At 31.4% G+C, this 14309-nt stretch overlaps 1 protein-coding gene across 1 annotated transcript; it reads right to left on the reverse strand.

Annotated features, from left to right (window-relative positions):
* Positions 1-10472: 10472 nt before the first annotated feature.
* On the reverse strand, positions 10473-13197 carry LOC21388511 (nudix hydrolase 18, mitochondrial). The gene is made up of 5 exons (XM_010107343.2): positions 12924-13197; positions 11765-11867; positions 11508-11591; positions 11134-11262; positions 10473-11032 (listed from the first exon to the last, which is right to left on the reverse strand). Exons 1-5 carry the CDS (start codon positions 13016-13018, stop codon positions 10898-10900), a joined length of 546 nt encoding a protein of 181 aa, XP_010105645.1. The 5' UTR covers positions 13019-13197; the 3' UTR covers positions 10473-10897.
* Positions 13198-14309: the final 1112 nt, after the last annotated feature.

Consider the following 14309-nt stretch of genomic DNA (forward strand, 5'->3'; position numbering starts at 1 on the left):
ATGTGTACCATTGGATGGGAATTTAACGTTAAGTTGGGAGCTTAATAGGAGAGTACAACAGTCCTTTTTTCCCCTTTGATTATTAGTTTGTTCTTTTTTTTAAGTGCTCTATAGTTTTGTCATTTCTTAGCTTTATGAAAGAAGAGAATTTTTAGTAAGGTTAAAAAGATAAGAGGAGTAGAGAACAGCCTTAGATCATTCAAATTTTTATACAGTTAGGTTCAATTTTTATACTTTTTTCTAGTATGATTATGATTATGATGTGATTAGTTAATAAAAAGCTCATAATTAATAAAATATGAGTTTTATTTAAAAAGATAATTTTATTTTTTTGAGTGAGCGAAACTGTTAGAGAGTAGGACTAATAGTTGGAACTACATTACGTGACAATTGTAATTACAAAATGCACGACACATTGCCATCCTAGATTGACCAGTCCTGCAATATTGTTGATATGATAATAAATTTGAGGGCTATTACTAATTTAGTGTGTTAAGTATTTTTATTAGTTGGAAATTTATTAACAATCTTGTAAAAATTTAAAAAACAAGTGAATAAAAAATTGATGCAGTTTTGATTGTGATATTGGTGCAGACTTCGTGTTGCAGATTTGCAGAGATAAAGATGGAGTTCCAGCAAAGTAGATATAACAACTGTGGTTTAAAAGTCAAAAGATTTGATTTTACGTTTGAATTCAAGTTGCAGTTAGTTTCGAGTTGATCAGTTTTGATAAGTCATGATAAGAATTGCAGTAGAAGATATGTCTTGGATTTGAATTTTAAAAAGGGGATGTTTAATATTTGAATTGCAATGAAGATAAAAGAGTGGTGTACAAGTCTAAGTGCCAATCTGGATTTAGTTTGATATATGTAATTCACTAGATGATTTGATTAAGTCAAAATTCGGTTATGATAAGGCTTGAATAAATTGAGATATATTTTAAAGCCTTTTCAAACGTGTATTGGATGAAGATTGTATGGTGGTAGAGCATAGAAAATAGGGCAGGATACTGAGTTTAGATTTTAAAGTGAAGATCAGATAGTGTTACAACAAGTCGTGGAACAGATTGTGCAACAGTTTGAATTTTGAGTAAGTTTGGAGATAAACGTCTACTACTCTATAAATAGGACTCAAAACCATTCATTCTATGGCCTTTCTGGGTTTCATGCATAATATTTTGAGAAGTTCCCGTTATCATTCTTCGGTAGAAGACGCTTGTAGTGTTGAAGGGAGTTCAACAGTTTATCGTTCTTCAGGAGAAGATTTGAAACTTTCGGGAGAGAGCGGCCTGCCAGTCGAAGAGATTTCGGCATGCAGTTTTTGAAGACAAGTAGTTCTCGCTAGACAAGGCTATCAAGTAGATTCGACACGGCGGCAATATTGTCGAAGAGAGAGCCTTTGAGTGTATAAGTCCGATTGCTGATTGTGATCATTGATAGTTAGTGGATTGTTCACTGCCTGGGAGTGGTCTCGCGATATAAGGAATTATCAAACCGCAATACCAACTTCTTATGCTTATTTATTTATTGCTTTTATACTCTATTAATTGAACTTGATAAAATAATTGTGAAAAACGGATCTAACATAGTAAAATGTGTTTTTTACCCATGTTTTTTATTTAAAAACGAAAATATCAACTATCTTACAAAACACACATAAATCCCCCCTCTTAATTTTTCACAATGCTCACATTATCGTTAACTAGTCTCTTAAAAATCAAAATATTGATAATGAAAACAATCCCAAAAATCATTATATGAAACGAAATAAAATAAAAAAACAGGAGAAATACATTTTTTTAAAAATTATTGTATAGTGCATAGTGAAAATAATTATGTTGAAAAGTTTAGCAAAGAAAAATAAAGAAAAAAATAGAGAATTTACTTTTAAGAATACATGAGCATGAATCTTTACCATTTACTCTTGATAAATACTCTTTGTTAATATAATTATTTAACTAAAAAAGTTATAAATTAAAAATAAAAATAAAAATCATACTCATACATTTTTAAAAATATTTGTTAAGATTACTTAAACATACATGTCCAAAAGAGAAACTTTCCAGATGGACATTATCCTCTATATTCGTGCGTCTAAGGCCCTCTTGATTTTAACAAGTTTTTACTTTGGTAAAAAGTAGCAAAAAATGAATGCACCATCTTCAAGCCACGCGCCTTTACATCTTTTCAAGCAAAAAATGATATAAAACTTTCGACCATAAACTTTACTAATCCCACCACTGAATCTAACATTAGTCATTCACCTTACATATGCCAATTTGCCTCGGTCACTCAAGAGTTAACATGATTCAAACTATAACTTATATATATGATAGACAATCTAGTATGAATGTGATAAAACTATGCTGATGGAAAATTTTTGAGTTTGTGTTTAAGTGAGTAAAAACTTAAATTTATATTTAGATAGTATTTTAATAAAAACTCAATGTTGATGAAAAATTTTAATAGGGTATATGGGTGGGGTTTTATTCGTCTTTTCGTTGTGAACGCATAAAAAAATAATCTCAATCAGAATTAAAACGAAAAAGTTATAGCATTTGTAAGAATAGAAAAAATATTGTTCATTAATTTGAGTTCGAGTTTCTGAACTCGAGTTGAAGGGGTGAAACTTGAACTCGAGTTTTAGTCCCAAACTCGAGTTCAAACTCGAGTTCAAACTTAAAAGAACATAAACTTAAATAAAGTTGTAACTCGAATTATTATTTTTTTTAGTTTTTAACTCAAAAAAGGGGCTGCCGAATAGCCCCTATATATGTGATCTTCCGTTCGAGTCTAGAGATGTGACAACGACGTTAAAAGCTGATGAGTTGAATATGTGTTTACATTTGTGTTTTCCCAACTCATTATTTTGTGAGTTTTTAGGTGTTTTTAGGAGTTATTTATGTGTTTTCAATTTATTTTGTAGGTTTGTTTCAGTTGGAGTCCATTGGTGATTTTTGGGAATTTTTGAAGCAAAATTGAAGAATGGGTGCTAAGGCTTTGTAAAGGGGCACCTAGTCTTCGAAGATAGAGGAAAAACAAGTTTTTCAGTACAACAAACCCGAGAGCAAAGCGCCTAGGAGCCATAAAGTCGAGCCATGGCGCTACGGAGAAGAAAATCGTAAATCGTAAATTTGCCGAGCAGCGCCATGGCGCCCAGGGATAGAGCCATGGCGCCACTTCGAATTTCTAAAGGCCTGTGTTATGATGCCGCAGCGCCATTGAAGCAGAGCCACGGCGCCAGTTCGGGATTTTCATGTTTTAATCTCTAAATAATGATCAAAAGTGCCATTACAACCCCGAAACTATAAATAGGAATTTTTAGACTCAATTAGGTCAGGCGGAGACTTAGAAAAGAGAAAGGATAACTTTTCTACTGCAGAGGGGAAGACGAATCACCCGGGAACGGAATTCTGCTTCAATTCGTCAAAATAGTTTCTTCTTCTCTTCTCATGTTTAAGAATATTGTTAAGATGTTTTATCTTTTCATTATGTTCTAAGTTTCCTATTCTAGGGCTACGATGTAGCCAGATCATGATGTTTTGAATTATGTTATCATATCAATCAAAGAATTATTCGTCCTAGTTGAGTTTTCATCACTGTTCTTAATGCTTCTAATTAATTGGTCACTAATTGGATGATTAGTTAATTCATAATGAAACCGGAAGGAGATTTATGTTTTTCGATCATTGTGTTGAATTCCATTGATTGCATGTAAGATAGGGATATACTTGCATGGTTGGTGTGGTTGCTACATGAAAATCCATAAAACTTAATGACTCTTTAATTGTTTGAAATTCACATAGGAATATAGTGGGTTAGCAATTAAGGGGATTTTTGATGTAACTCGGAAGGGAGCATCGATTAATTTAGGGATTTTCGACTGTCAATTAAGGGGAATAATTTAAGATTGATTAGATAGATAATTCAAGGCGAAATGGTTTGGTGAAATCGGAAACCCTAGAGCTTGTTAATATTGAATTTTGATAATTACTTAAATTGTTAATTAGATTGTTTAGTTTTATTTATATAAAAATTCTCACTTGCTTGTTTCGTTCAAATAAAGTTAGTATTGATATAATTTCGGTAATTAATATTATTCAGTCCTCGTGGAACAATACTCGTTTCTACGAACTTTACTACTTGATACGATAACGTGCACTTACATTTGAGAAATTACGTAACAAAAGCTTTGCAGCTATTGATATGTGTACGTATGCATGCATATATATGCAGGAGCGGAGGCAGAAAAATAAATCGAGATTAATGTAAGCGTGTATACTTTATGAATTATTATGAGGTAAAGCAAATATAGAATTTCAAAAAAATTTTAGGGAACAAACTATGTAAAATTAAAAGGAAAAAAAATCAGGTGAAGTGGTCTACTACTCTCTGGCATGTATATATGCGTGTATGTATGTGTATCTATGTGTCGGTCTAAGACGTCGTCGGTAGTCGTATTTGCAAGCTCGTGTCACTAGAACTTCAATAATTTTTTGATACATAATAAAGAATATTATTATCATAATTATATCATAATTAAGTTGATATATAATATTGTACTTTTAAAAGCCCCCAGCTAAATCTTTCAAATATATATTATAAGGAATGGCAACCCTTGGTCAATTATCGTGTTATCTTTCTATAATTTTATTTAAGGAGTGTGTGCAGAAATTATTTGACTGAAAAAGATATGAATGTGCAAAACATCCATAGTCAACTAACGAATAAATTCCTCATTATATGTAACAACAACGTACTGTATGTTATCAAAAAATTTGATTTCTGAACGTATATTAAAAAATGCAATCTAAAAAAAGGATATATTATATTAAAAGTACCTAGTACCTAACATAATTGATCGTATGAATAACTACTCAAAAATAAACATAATATAACATGTTATATTAGATCGTGTAAATTAGGTTCTACACCACTTTCGAAATCTAGTTACACTTATTCTATTTTGACGTGAAAATTAAGTTTTTTTATTTTTTATTTTTTTATTTTTACAAAAAAAAATGAAATATTTGAATTTCATTTCATTTCTTTTGGAGTGGTATTCTTCTAATTCACCCTATTAGAAGATATGATCGAGTTGAGGCAATGCTGACTAGGTATCATTCAAAATTAAATCATGTTTTAATTTATGATAATCTAGGAATTACTTTTCTTTTTCTACCTCATTTTTTCTTATGCATTATCAAAAAGCAACATCCTTGGCCAAATATATAAAGAAATCATATTCGCTAGCCAAGTTGAGCTTTCCTCTACAATTTGTTTACAAAATTTTGGGCACAAAAACAGCAGTGAGCAAAATAAAGACTCTTTTTCCTGGTTAATAGGACACAAAAACAGAAGTGGCCATCGCACTATATATATATATATATATATATATATATCATTTGTTGCTTTTCTTATCTGAACTTTAGAACGCTTATTTTAACAGGAAAAAAATGTCTATATTCTTGTTATTTGGATTAAATTTTTTCATCCTTATTTCCTTTTGCATCAGCAAGAATAACCTGACATCTTTTTTGTCAACATATTATGAAAAAAAGCACCCATACTCTGAAGCCATGAGAGGTTACAAGTACTCCATGTGAATTTGGTGAAAGAAATCCAATGTGGGCCTCACATACTCTTTTACACTCGCGGGAGGATTATAGGTTATTGTCTATACTCAGTTTTTTGGATGAAAGTTCATATTAAATGTTATGCAAATCGAAGCGTCCATAATAAGATATTTAAATGTTTAAATTTTCTTCTATATATTTTCCAATTTGCTTTCACTGTTTCTATATGTATATGTATATGCTTGCAATTGCCCTTTTCCTAATAAAATTGGTGAATAATATTTTTTAGATTAAATAGTAGAACGTATGATTTGAATGGATATTATTGCATGGAGAGAACATTGCAAAAAAAAAAATATAATAATAATAAAAATAAAAACAAAGCAAGAAATAAATATTTAACGTTGTTTGGATTAATTTTCAACTTATAATTCCAGCCACCAAATTGTTAAATACAATTCATTACCTACACGGGTATTGAAATTAACTTTAGAGGGATATTGGTCGTGATTTCTTAATTTTTTTTTATATGTATTGAAATAAAAATTGTCTCAAAAGGTAAATCGATTAAAGAGAAAAACAATATTTGCATATTGTTCATATATATTCTAAAGAAGTACGAATACAACAATGATAAAATGGATCTAACATACATGTACAACATATTAGTATCATATATATAATTGCACAAGACTGGTTAATTATATCATGCAGTCACCTAAACTAGCTCCAAACACCTAAGTTCTAATTACTTCAATTGACACTGATAATGATAATCTGTCAAATTTTTAGACACAATATTTGAAATCACACAACAAAAGAGCACTACGAACAACTGTTAATTTGTAACTTGCCGAATAAATCTTTAGGAGAATTTTAAGTTGCAAAACCTAAAGAAGATGCTAATTAATACCCAACTCATAACACAACTTGAACCAGCCAATATATAAACAATTTTGGTTTAATTAGTATGAAATACTACACGACATTTACGTACCATGGAAGAAATTGAGCTTGTTTTGGTTCCCCGCTACTTAGATATATCTTCCCAATTCTTTTGTTTTGATAATGTTATGGTAAAACCTTTGCTTTCATTTTGATAATATGCATGAAAAAAATGGACTTTCTCTAATAGGTTTATCGGAGATCTACGGTAACTATTGGAACTAATTAAATTCATATCAGATTGAAAAGTATGTAAAATTAATATTTTTTTATATAGATCTAACAGCTGAAAAGTAAGAAATTATTGAACAGAGAGAGATGGTTGTTTTGAGGCTAGAGGGTCATTCTATGGCTAGTAGAGGCTAGTCATAAAGAATGGGCCTGAATTTAATGCGAAGAGTTTACTTGTTGGCACTCCCCAACAAAAGACAGTTGTGGTTTCTGCCTCAATTTCTCTGCTACGACCTTTTGTTGCTTTCATGTAACGTGGCTTAGGACGCCCATGGAATGCAAGTTTTCTCAAAAATATACACAAAAAAAAAAAAAAAGCCCCACCAAAAGAAAAGGTGAAAGGGGACGGACCAAAGAGGGTAGTATTCATTTGTGTCGTATTACTTTTATGGCACTTTGTCTTGGTCTCTAGTTGCCATGCCAGCACCACAACACTCGTCCATTTTCTCTCATCACTTTGCTCATCTCATTTCTAGGCCTTGATCTCTAAATTATTAGAGCTCTTCTTCTTCTCTTTTTTTTTTTTTTTTGGTTCCCTCCTATAAGTTAGTTTGTTAAGGGGAATGTCAATTTTTAGAAAGTTTAATCTAAGGGGGCGTTTTGTAGCTAGGTCACTCGTAATCTTAGAGGTATAAATGACAATCTACAGAAAAATTCTCATACTTAATTTGGTGCAATTCTAATCTTTTTTATATGCGAGAAAGTAAAGTCCATGAGTGTCATATTGCCGAGTTTTTGCCGAAATCCACCCAAAAAGATAGTTTTCAAATTCTTAGGAATCTCAATACCACCATAAACCTAACTTCTCATCCTTTTCTTTCAAGCCCCAAATCCTATCACCATCTGTCAAGATAGCCTTATTAAGTTGTATTGTATGATGTTAATATTTTTGTATGATTCACGGCAGAGGAATTTATGCATATCATGTATTAGAACGTACCAAACCAATTTGCCATAATATATCAATGTGTTGCTATAATACTACATATATAATGCAACAAAATTAACGCAAAATAATCAATTAAACAAGAACACGCAAGACTCACAGTAGTTTTCACTTAAAGTGAAAGTTATATTTATTTTATGACCGCTGCAGAACTTTATTACGACTAAGAAAAAAGATTAGAAGGGAAAGCTCACACCTGACAGTGAAATTAACTAACTTGATCTTTAATAAACCTGTAATTGGCACCACGCCTGAGCCCGTTTGGTTCATGGATTAGAACCATGAGATTAGAATTATTTTCGATTTACGTATATTTTTTGTGAGAGAAAATACTGTAGCGAACTATAAACTATGATTCGAATAAGAGAACGAATCCTCCAACCAAACGGACTTAATAATTAAAGCAACCGAAAGTACAAGTCTACATGAGTGGAAAGTCTAAAGATATAGTCGTATTAAAACTTTGGTGTGGGACAATATTTAGGCTCTAACAGTAACACTCTTTGCTAAATTTGAAGAAGACAATGAACCAATTAATTGGATTTCTTTCGACAATGTACATGCTATCATTCTTGTTCATGAATCATGATACTCAAACTTCTCCTCTGTAGAACATAGTAATGTTTGTAAATATCTTATCCAGGTTTGATTCACGTATTTAAAATCATGATTCAGAACTATTCTCAATATTCGTGTATTTTTTATAAAAAAAAATATTATAATAAATTACTAACTATAATTCAAATTATAACATGAATCATCTATCAAATACTTAATTAGAGCTCGGTGGATCGTGGGAGATGAGAGAGAGAGATAATGGGCTCATAGCTTGCAGCCCAAACCCAAATCCATATTGCACCACTTACAAGCTCTATTCCACCCCTCTAATATTATCTTACGGTAGAATCAAGTATAAAACTACCACTGGGGATTGGATTATGTCTGCAACTACAACTAACTTAAACATCTTGCACATTATTTCAGTGAAAAAAATTTGATAAAAAGTATAATAGAATCGTATTGTTGCCTACTTATAAAGTTGAGGGGCTACTCGTGTTTCAAAATCTAGGAGGGATTTTGAGATGAAGGACTTTCTTAATTCTTCTAAGCCAAGGATCCAAAATTTAGTTCTATTTTTTTTTTTTCATACCAACTTATACAGCAGTGAAATGTCATCTTTTTGGTGATTAATACAATTTCTCAATGAAAGATAACTCACATAGTAAAGTGGTAGAAAAAATTTGAGAGATTTTGAGTTTTTTTCGCATTATTCTTGTTCTTAATGTATCCACCGACTTGCTCTCACGCACCACTTTTAACCATAAATCTTCTTTTTCTATCTCTCTCTCTCTCTCGCTTTTTATTCTTCTCTTGTCGTTTTTGGCGCAAGGCTACATATATGTACATTTTTGGTAACTGACCTTGTTTTGTTGGATAGAAAATTAGTGGAAGGAAACTGGGTGAGGGTAATGTAAAACCAAAGTGCTCTCTTTTTCTTCCCTTATATTTATATAGCTAACGAATAAGAGATATGAATTTTTAGTTCGTTTCCTTCCTCTCTAAAAACAGCAACATAAAATCCCTTCCCCATCATTTTCACATTTTCCCCACCTTTGGTTTGGTATCTCTCTTCTCTCTCCTACCAAACTAACTTGGTGACGTTTTTCTTTTGGATTTCTTCTTAATGATTAATAATTATGAGGACTAACTCTTTGCACCATCTTTACACAAAAATTGTAATGTGACATGTTTTCAAAACAACTTTCAAAATCTGAGGACATTAATATGTGTAATTATTATCTTGTATGCCTAAACTATTGTCACATGTTGGCCTTTGCCACTCCTGATCTGTAGTTCCCAAAATTGTCTAAGACTGAAAGAGACGGGAGCATGAAATGCACCACATGATCCCTTTTTTTATGAGGAAAAAAATATATATATATATATTGTCACATTTACTTGGTGTGAAATCTTAGCAAAAGAAGTTTTTGAGTCTTTATATTATTGCTCTGCGGTTATCAGATTTAATACTCCATTACTTTATAGATTAATGATTTCATATTCAAATACCTCTCAATATAAAAATTAAAGAAGAATTATTTTATTTTAAATTAACTTAATGATAAAATTATCATTCACTTCTTAATAAAGTTTAGAGCTCGAATCACCACATTTCTAAGTCCTTAAAAAACAAATGACTTGAGATTTTGGAACGCAAAAAAAAAACATCATGTACAGCCGACCTGAGCAATGGGGAAGTGAAAAGTAATGAAGTTGAAAAATGTGGTGGTGCTTGGGTAGGTTGCCGACCTAAAAATTGGAATTGATATATGAAAGAAGCTAAACTCCAAAAATGCTGAACATTATTATATAGTAGGTTTAATTGGCGTTTCTACTTGATTTGGACGTCCCCAATAGTTTAACATGACGCATGTTAAAGGACCTAAAGTTATCACATCTTTCAGCAACACCCTCCAATAATTGATTACTTTTTCCATACCATTTTCATACGTATCTGTTCTTAATCTTCATTGGACCATTATCCACTCATGATTATGAAAAAATGACGAGTCATGCAAAAATAATAATAATAGCAGAAAAATTAAAATAATACAAATAAAAAAAAAAAGAGCAACTTGGAATCTTTTGGTAACATTTCAGGTCAAAATCAGTTGTAAAAGTCCAAGTTTGTTTCCCTCCTAATTCCTGACCATGAAAAAAGCCATTACACAATCATAAAAGTATTGGAGTAGGTCTCTTTTATGAGGGCTGATATGGACACATGAAGGGCGTTTATTGATATTAATTGATATGGTTTTTGAAGCTCCAAAACCCACATTATGAAACCTTGAAGAGAATCAAAAATCCAAAAATTTGAAAGACAAGAAAGGGAAGCTTCTTTATTACTTGAAACAATGTTCTACAATATACTTTGAACATTCCAATTCTCATTTCTAACTCTTTGTAGTGCTTCCACCATCAACATTAGTACTAAAATAGTCCCGACATTAGAACTCCGAGAAAACAAGACAAGAACTGGAAAATTATGCCAATTTCTTATCATCCCTTTCTCATTACTTGTCCTTGATGTGTGTCTCTCCCTTTCTCCCTCTCTCTTGTTTGTTTTTGGATCTCTCTCTTCCTTAGAGGCAAGAGCAACATCCTAACACACTCGGTTATTTACAAGTCAGATTTTCCCTCTAGCTCAAAGAGCATGGCTGTACTTCGTCCTCATCGTCGTGTTGTTGCTTAGACGCCAAGCGACTTACTAGCCTATCCAAGGCTTCTATCATCCACCAGTGCTGGCAAACTTCTCTTGCTTCTGTAACACTCATCTAAAACAAAAGGGAAAAAGAAAATATATAAGAGACTTGGTAATTGAAAAGCTCTTCCAATGAAAGATCTTGCATTGAATTGCAATGCATTTTTCTCCTACCCATTTTCTTTGACGGAAATCCATCTCCGGCCACAAATCTAACTCTTCTTGAACAAGCAGAGGGAACATGTAGCCGTCGTAGAATGTATCGTAGGTTTTGCTCTTGAAGCTCCATTTACCCAATTCGCGCTGCAAAAAGTTGTCAATGGTGTGAATGAAATGAAAATACACAATATAGTCAAAATTTTTTATAGGGGTCAGAAAAAATAGAAAATATACTCTATTAGTACCCCGCATGCTTTGAATCGTTATATTCCATTATAATCTCGTTAAATTTGCATATATTTTTAAATAGTGATATAATGATGATATGATTTGACGGTTTAAAATAAACAGTACTTATGGCATAGAGGTTTCATCGCTAAGTTAACTACCTCGACAACTCCTCGTACCCCTGCTTCTTCCAATGTCTCCCTCAGAGCTGCCTCTGTCTTAGATTCATCTTTCTCCCATCCTCCCTGTAAATACAACATCAAATAATTGATTACATTGAGCATCAAGAAAAATTGCAAAACGGACACGTTTGATTCACATTAAGTCTATAAATCTAACACATTGACCAGAGTGGCCAAACATATTATTTGACTTCTTAAAATTAAAGGGAGGAAAAAAAAAAAAAAAACGGGGTTACCTTTGGAAATAGCATGCCTTTGCCTTTCTGAGAACTTATGACAAGAACTTGTAGCTCTCGTAAGGAATTCTGCCGGCAAGTTTTGTATCTATAAGGGATACATCTGCAGAGGCACAAAAAGGATATAGTACGAAGTTCAGTAAAACCCTAAAAAAAAAAAAAAAAAAAAAAAAAAAAAAAAGGGGAAGAAGTTCAAAACTACCCTTTTACAAAAGTTGTAAAGTGATATTTTCATTATTGACTTTCTTAATTATAATTATCCCTTTATTAATTAAAAGAACTTAAACAAATATGGCAACACTGAGGAAAGGGGAATACTGATGAAAGGAGTAATATTAATTTCACATTAAATTTTAAGGGTTAATTCTCAAAGAATTTCAAAAAAAAAATATTGTAATATTTATTTATTTACTATTGTACTTCTTTTTGCTGAATTTTATTATTGATACTTTTAACTCAACTAATTTCACTAACTAGACAGAACCCCATCAAATGTAAGAAAAGAGTGTCCAATTAAAGCACACAAACATTTATTGGTACAACTACTAACCATTATGTCATTTGCATTCTGTACTACATATCCTATTCATAAACTTTTTTTTTTTCCTTCAACTCTTATCTATAGCCGCAATTAATATATTAAAGAAAAAGATTGAAAAACAAGTGGTTGAAAACTTGAAAAGTTCTGCAGATAAAAGGTTGAATATTTCTTCCCTTCTCTAAGATAGGCCCTCACTCAATTTCAGAACCAGAAACCAAAAACATCAATATATATATATATAAAAGAAAAATTAATAAATTCACAAATAGAGGTTTTTGTTCTTTTGCTGAGAAATTCTAGAACAGGGTATTTGAGAATATGTACTTATAAAGATAGAAATCATAGTTTAACCTTTAAAATCTTCGAATACCAAAAAACAAAAACAAAAAAAGGTTTGAAACTCCTTTTTAGGTGAAAACAGAAACATCCAGAAAGAACCAGAAGTAGAAGAGAACAAAAATAAAGAATTCAACAATAAACAACTCAAAAATTTTCTGAGAAAGTTCTCTGCTTCATTGCGGAAAGAAACCAAGAAGAAGAAGAAGAAGAAGGAGAAGACGAAGAAGAAGAAGAAGAAGAAGACGAAGAAGAAGAAGAAGAAGAAGAAGAAGAACCAACCCGACAACTTGACGACGCCCTTTGTTGTAGCGTTGCAAATGCCTTCCGGTGCGAGCCAAAGCGACCGTATTTTCTTTAGAAACCAAAGCAACCATTTTTTTTTCCTTTTTTTCTTTTTTGTTTGTTTTTTCTTACGAACCAAACATAGACGCAACAAAGGAAGGTGGTGGAACAGAATCTTTGGGGAAAACAATTTAATTTTGTTTGTGAATGAAAAAACTTGAGAGTGTTGTAACGACCACAATTATTCAGTTTCGATTATGAGAAAAAGGACTGCTGAGCGACCCCTTTTAAGAACACAACGAGCCCCTTTAGAGCGAGAAAGTTTAGAGAGAGAGAAAACGGAGAGAACGTGTGGGCCCCGAAACTTCGAGAAACGACAACTGCATGATTCTAGACTACGGCGATGACACAACAAAGTATGTTTTTTTTTTTTCGTTTTTTTTATCACTCTTTTTATCACAAGCTATTTATTATTTGATATATTAACTCTAATATTTTATTTTTTATTTAAATAATAAAATATTATATTAATAAAATTTACGTATTAAACTGATATAGTCAACAGGTGTCGAGAAGGGATGGTTTCCACCGAGAATAGGGGATTGCTGGTGGAGATTTTGGATTATTTTATATTTTTCAGTTAAGGTGATTTGAGTGATGAATTTAAGTTAAGTTTGAATTATAATTTGAGTTATAATTATAATTTGAGTTTGTGTTTATATGTGCACATTTGAGTTATGATTTGAATTGAGAATCTTTTTGAGTTTGTGTTTGGGTGAGTCAAAACTCAAATTTATATTTAGATAGTATTTTAATAAAAACTCAATAGTGATAAAAAATTTTAATAGGGTATATGGATGGAATTATATTCGTCTTTTCGTTGTGAATGCATAGAAAAAAAAATCATCTCAATCAAAATTAAAATAAAAAAGTTGTAGCATTTTTAATAATAGAAAAAATATTGTTCATTAACTTGAGTTTGAGTTTATAAACTCGAGTTGAAGAGGAAACTTGAACTCGAGTTTAACTTCAAACTCGAGTTCAAACGCAAATTTTACAAAAGAACATAAATTTAAATAAAGTTGTAACTCGAATTCAAATTTTTTCTGAGTTTCGTTACAAAAGAACAACCATTTGGCATGGGTGAGGGTTAGGGTTTAGGAATCAATTTCAGGGCTGATTTGAGGATTAAGATTAGGATTTTTTTCTAGTACAGATTTGGAGATTTTTTGGGATCAATTTGTAATATTAATTAATTTGTAGAAATTTTTTAATATGGTAAATACAATATTTACTTATTATCAGAGTTAGACGTTAAATTTTTAGATAAATATGTTAAATATGGTATTAGTCAGTAAATATGGTTTTTACCAATAAATACAG

Source organism: Morus notabilis, unplaced genomic scaffold (assembly GCF_000414095.1).
Source record: "Morus notabilis unplaced genomic scaffold, ASM41409v2 Scaffold1934, whole genome shotgun sequence".
Taxonomy (NCBI): Eukaryota; Viridiplantae; Streptophyta; class Magnoliopsida; order Rosales; family Moraceae; genus Morus; species Morus notabilis.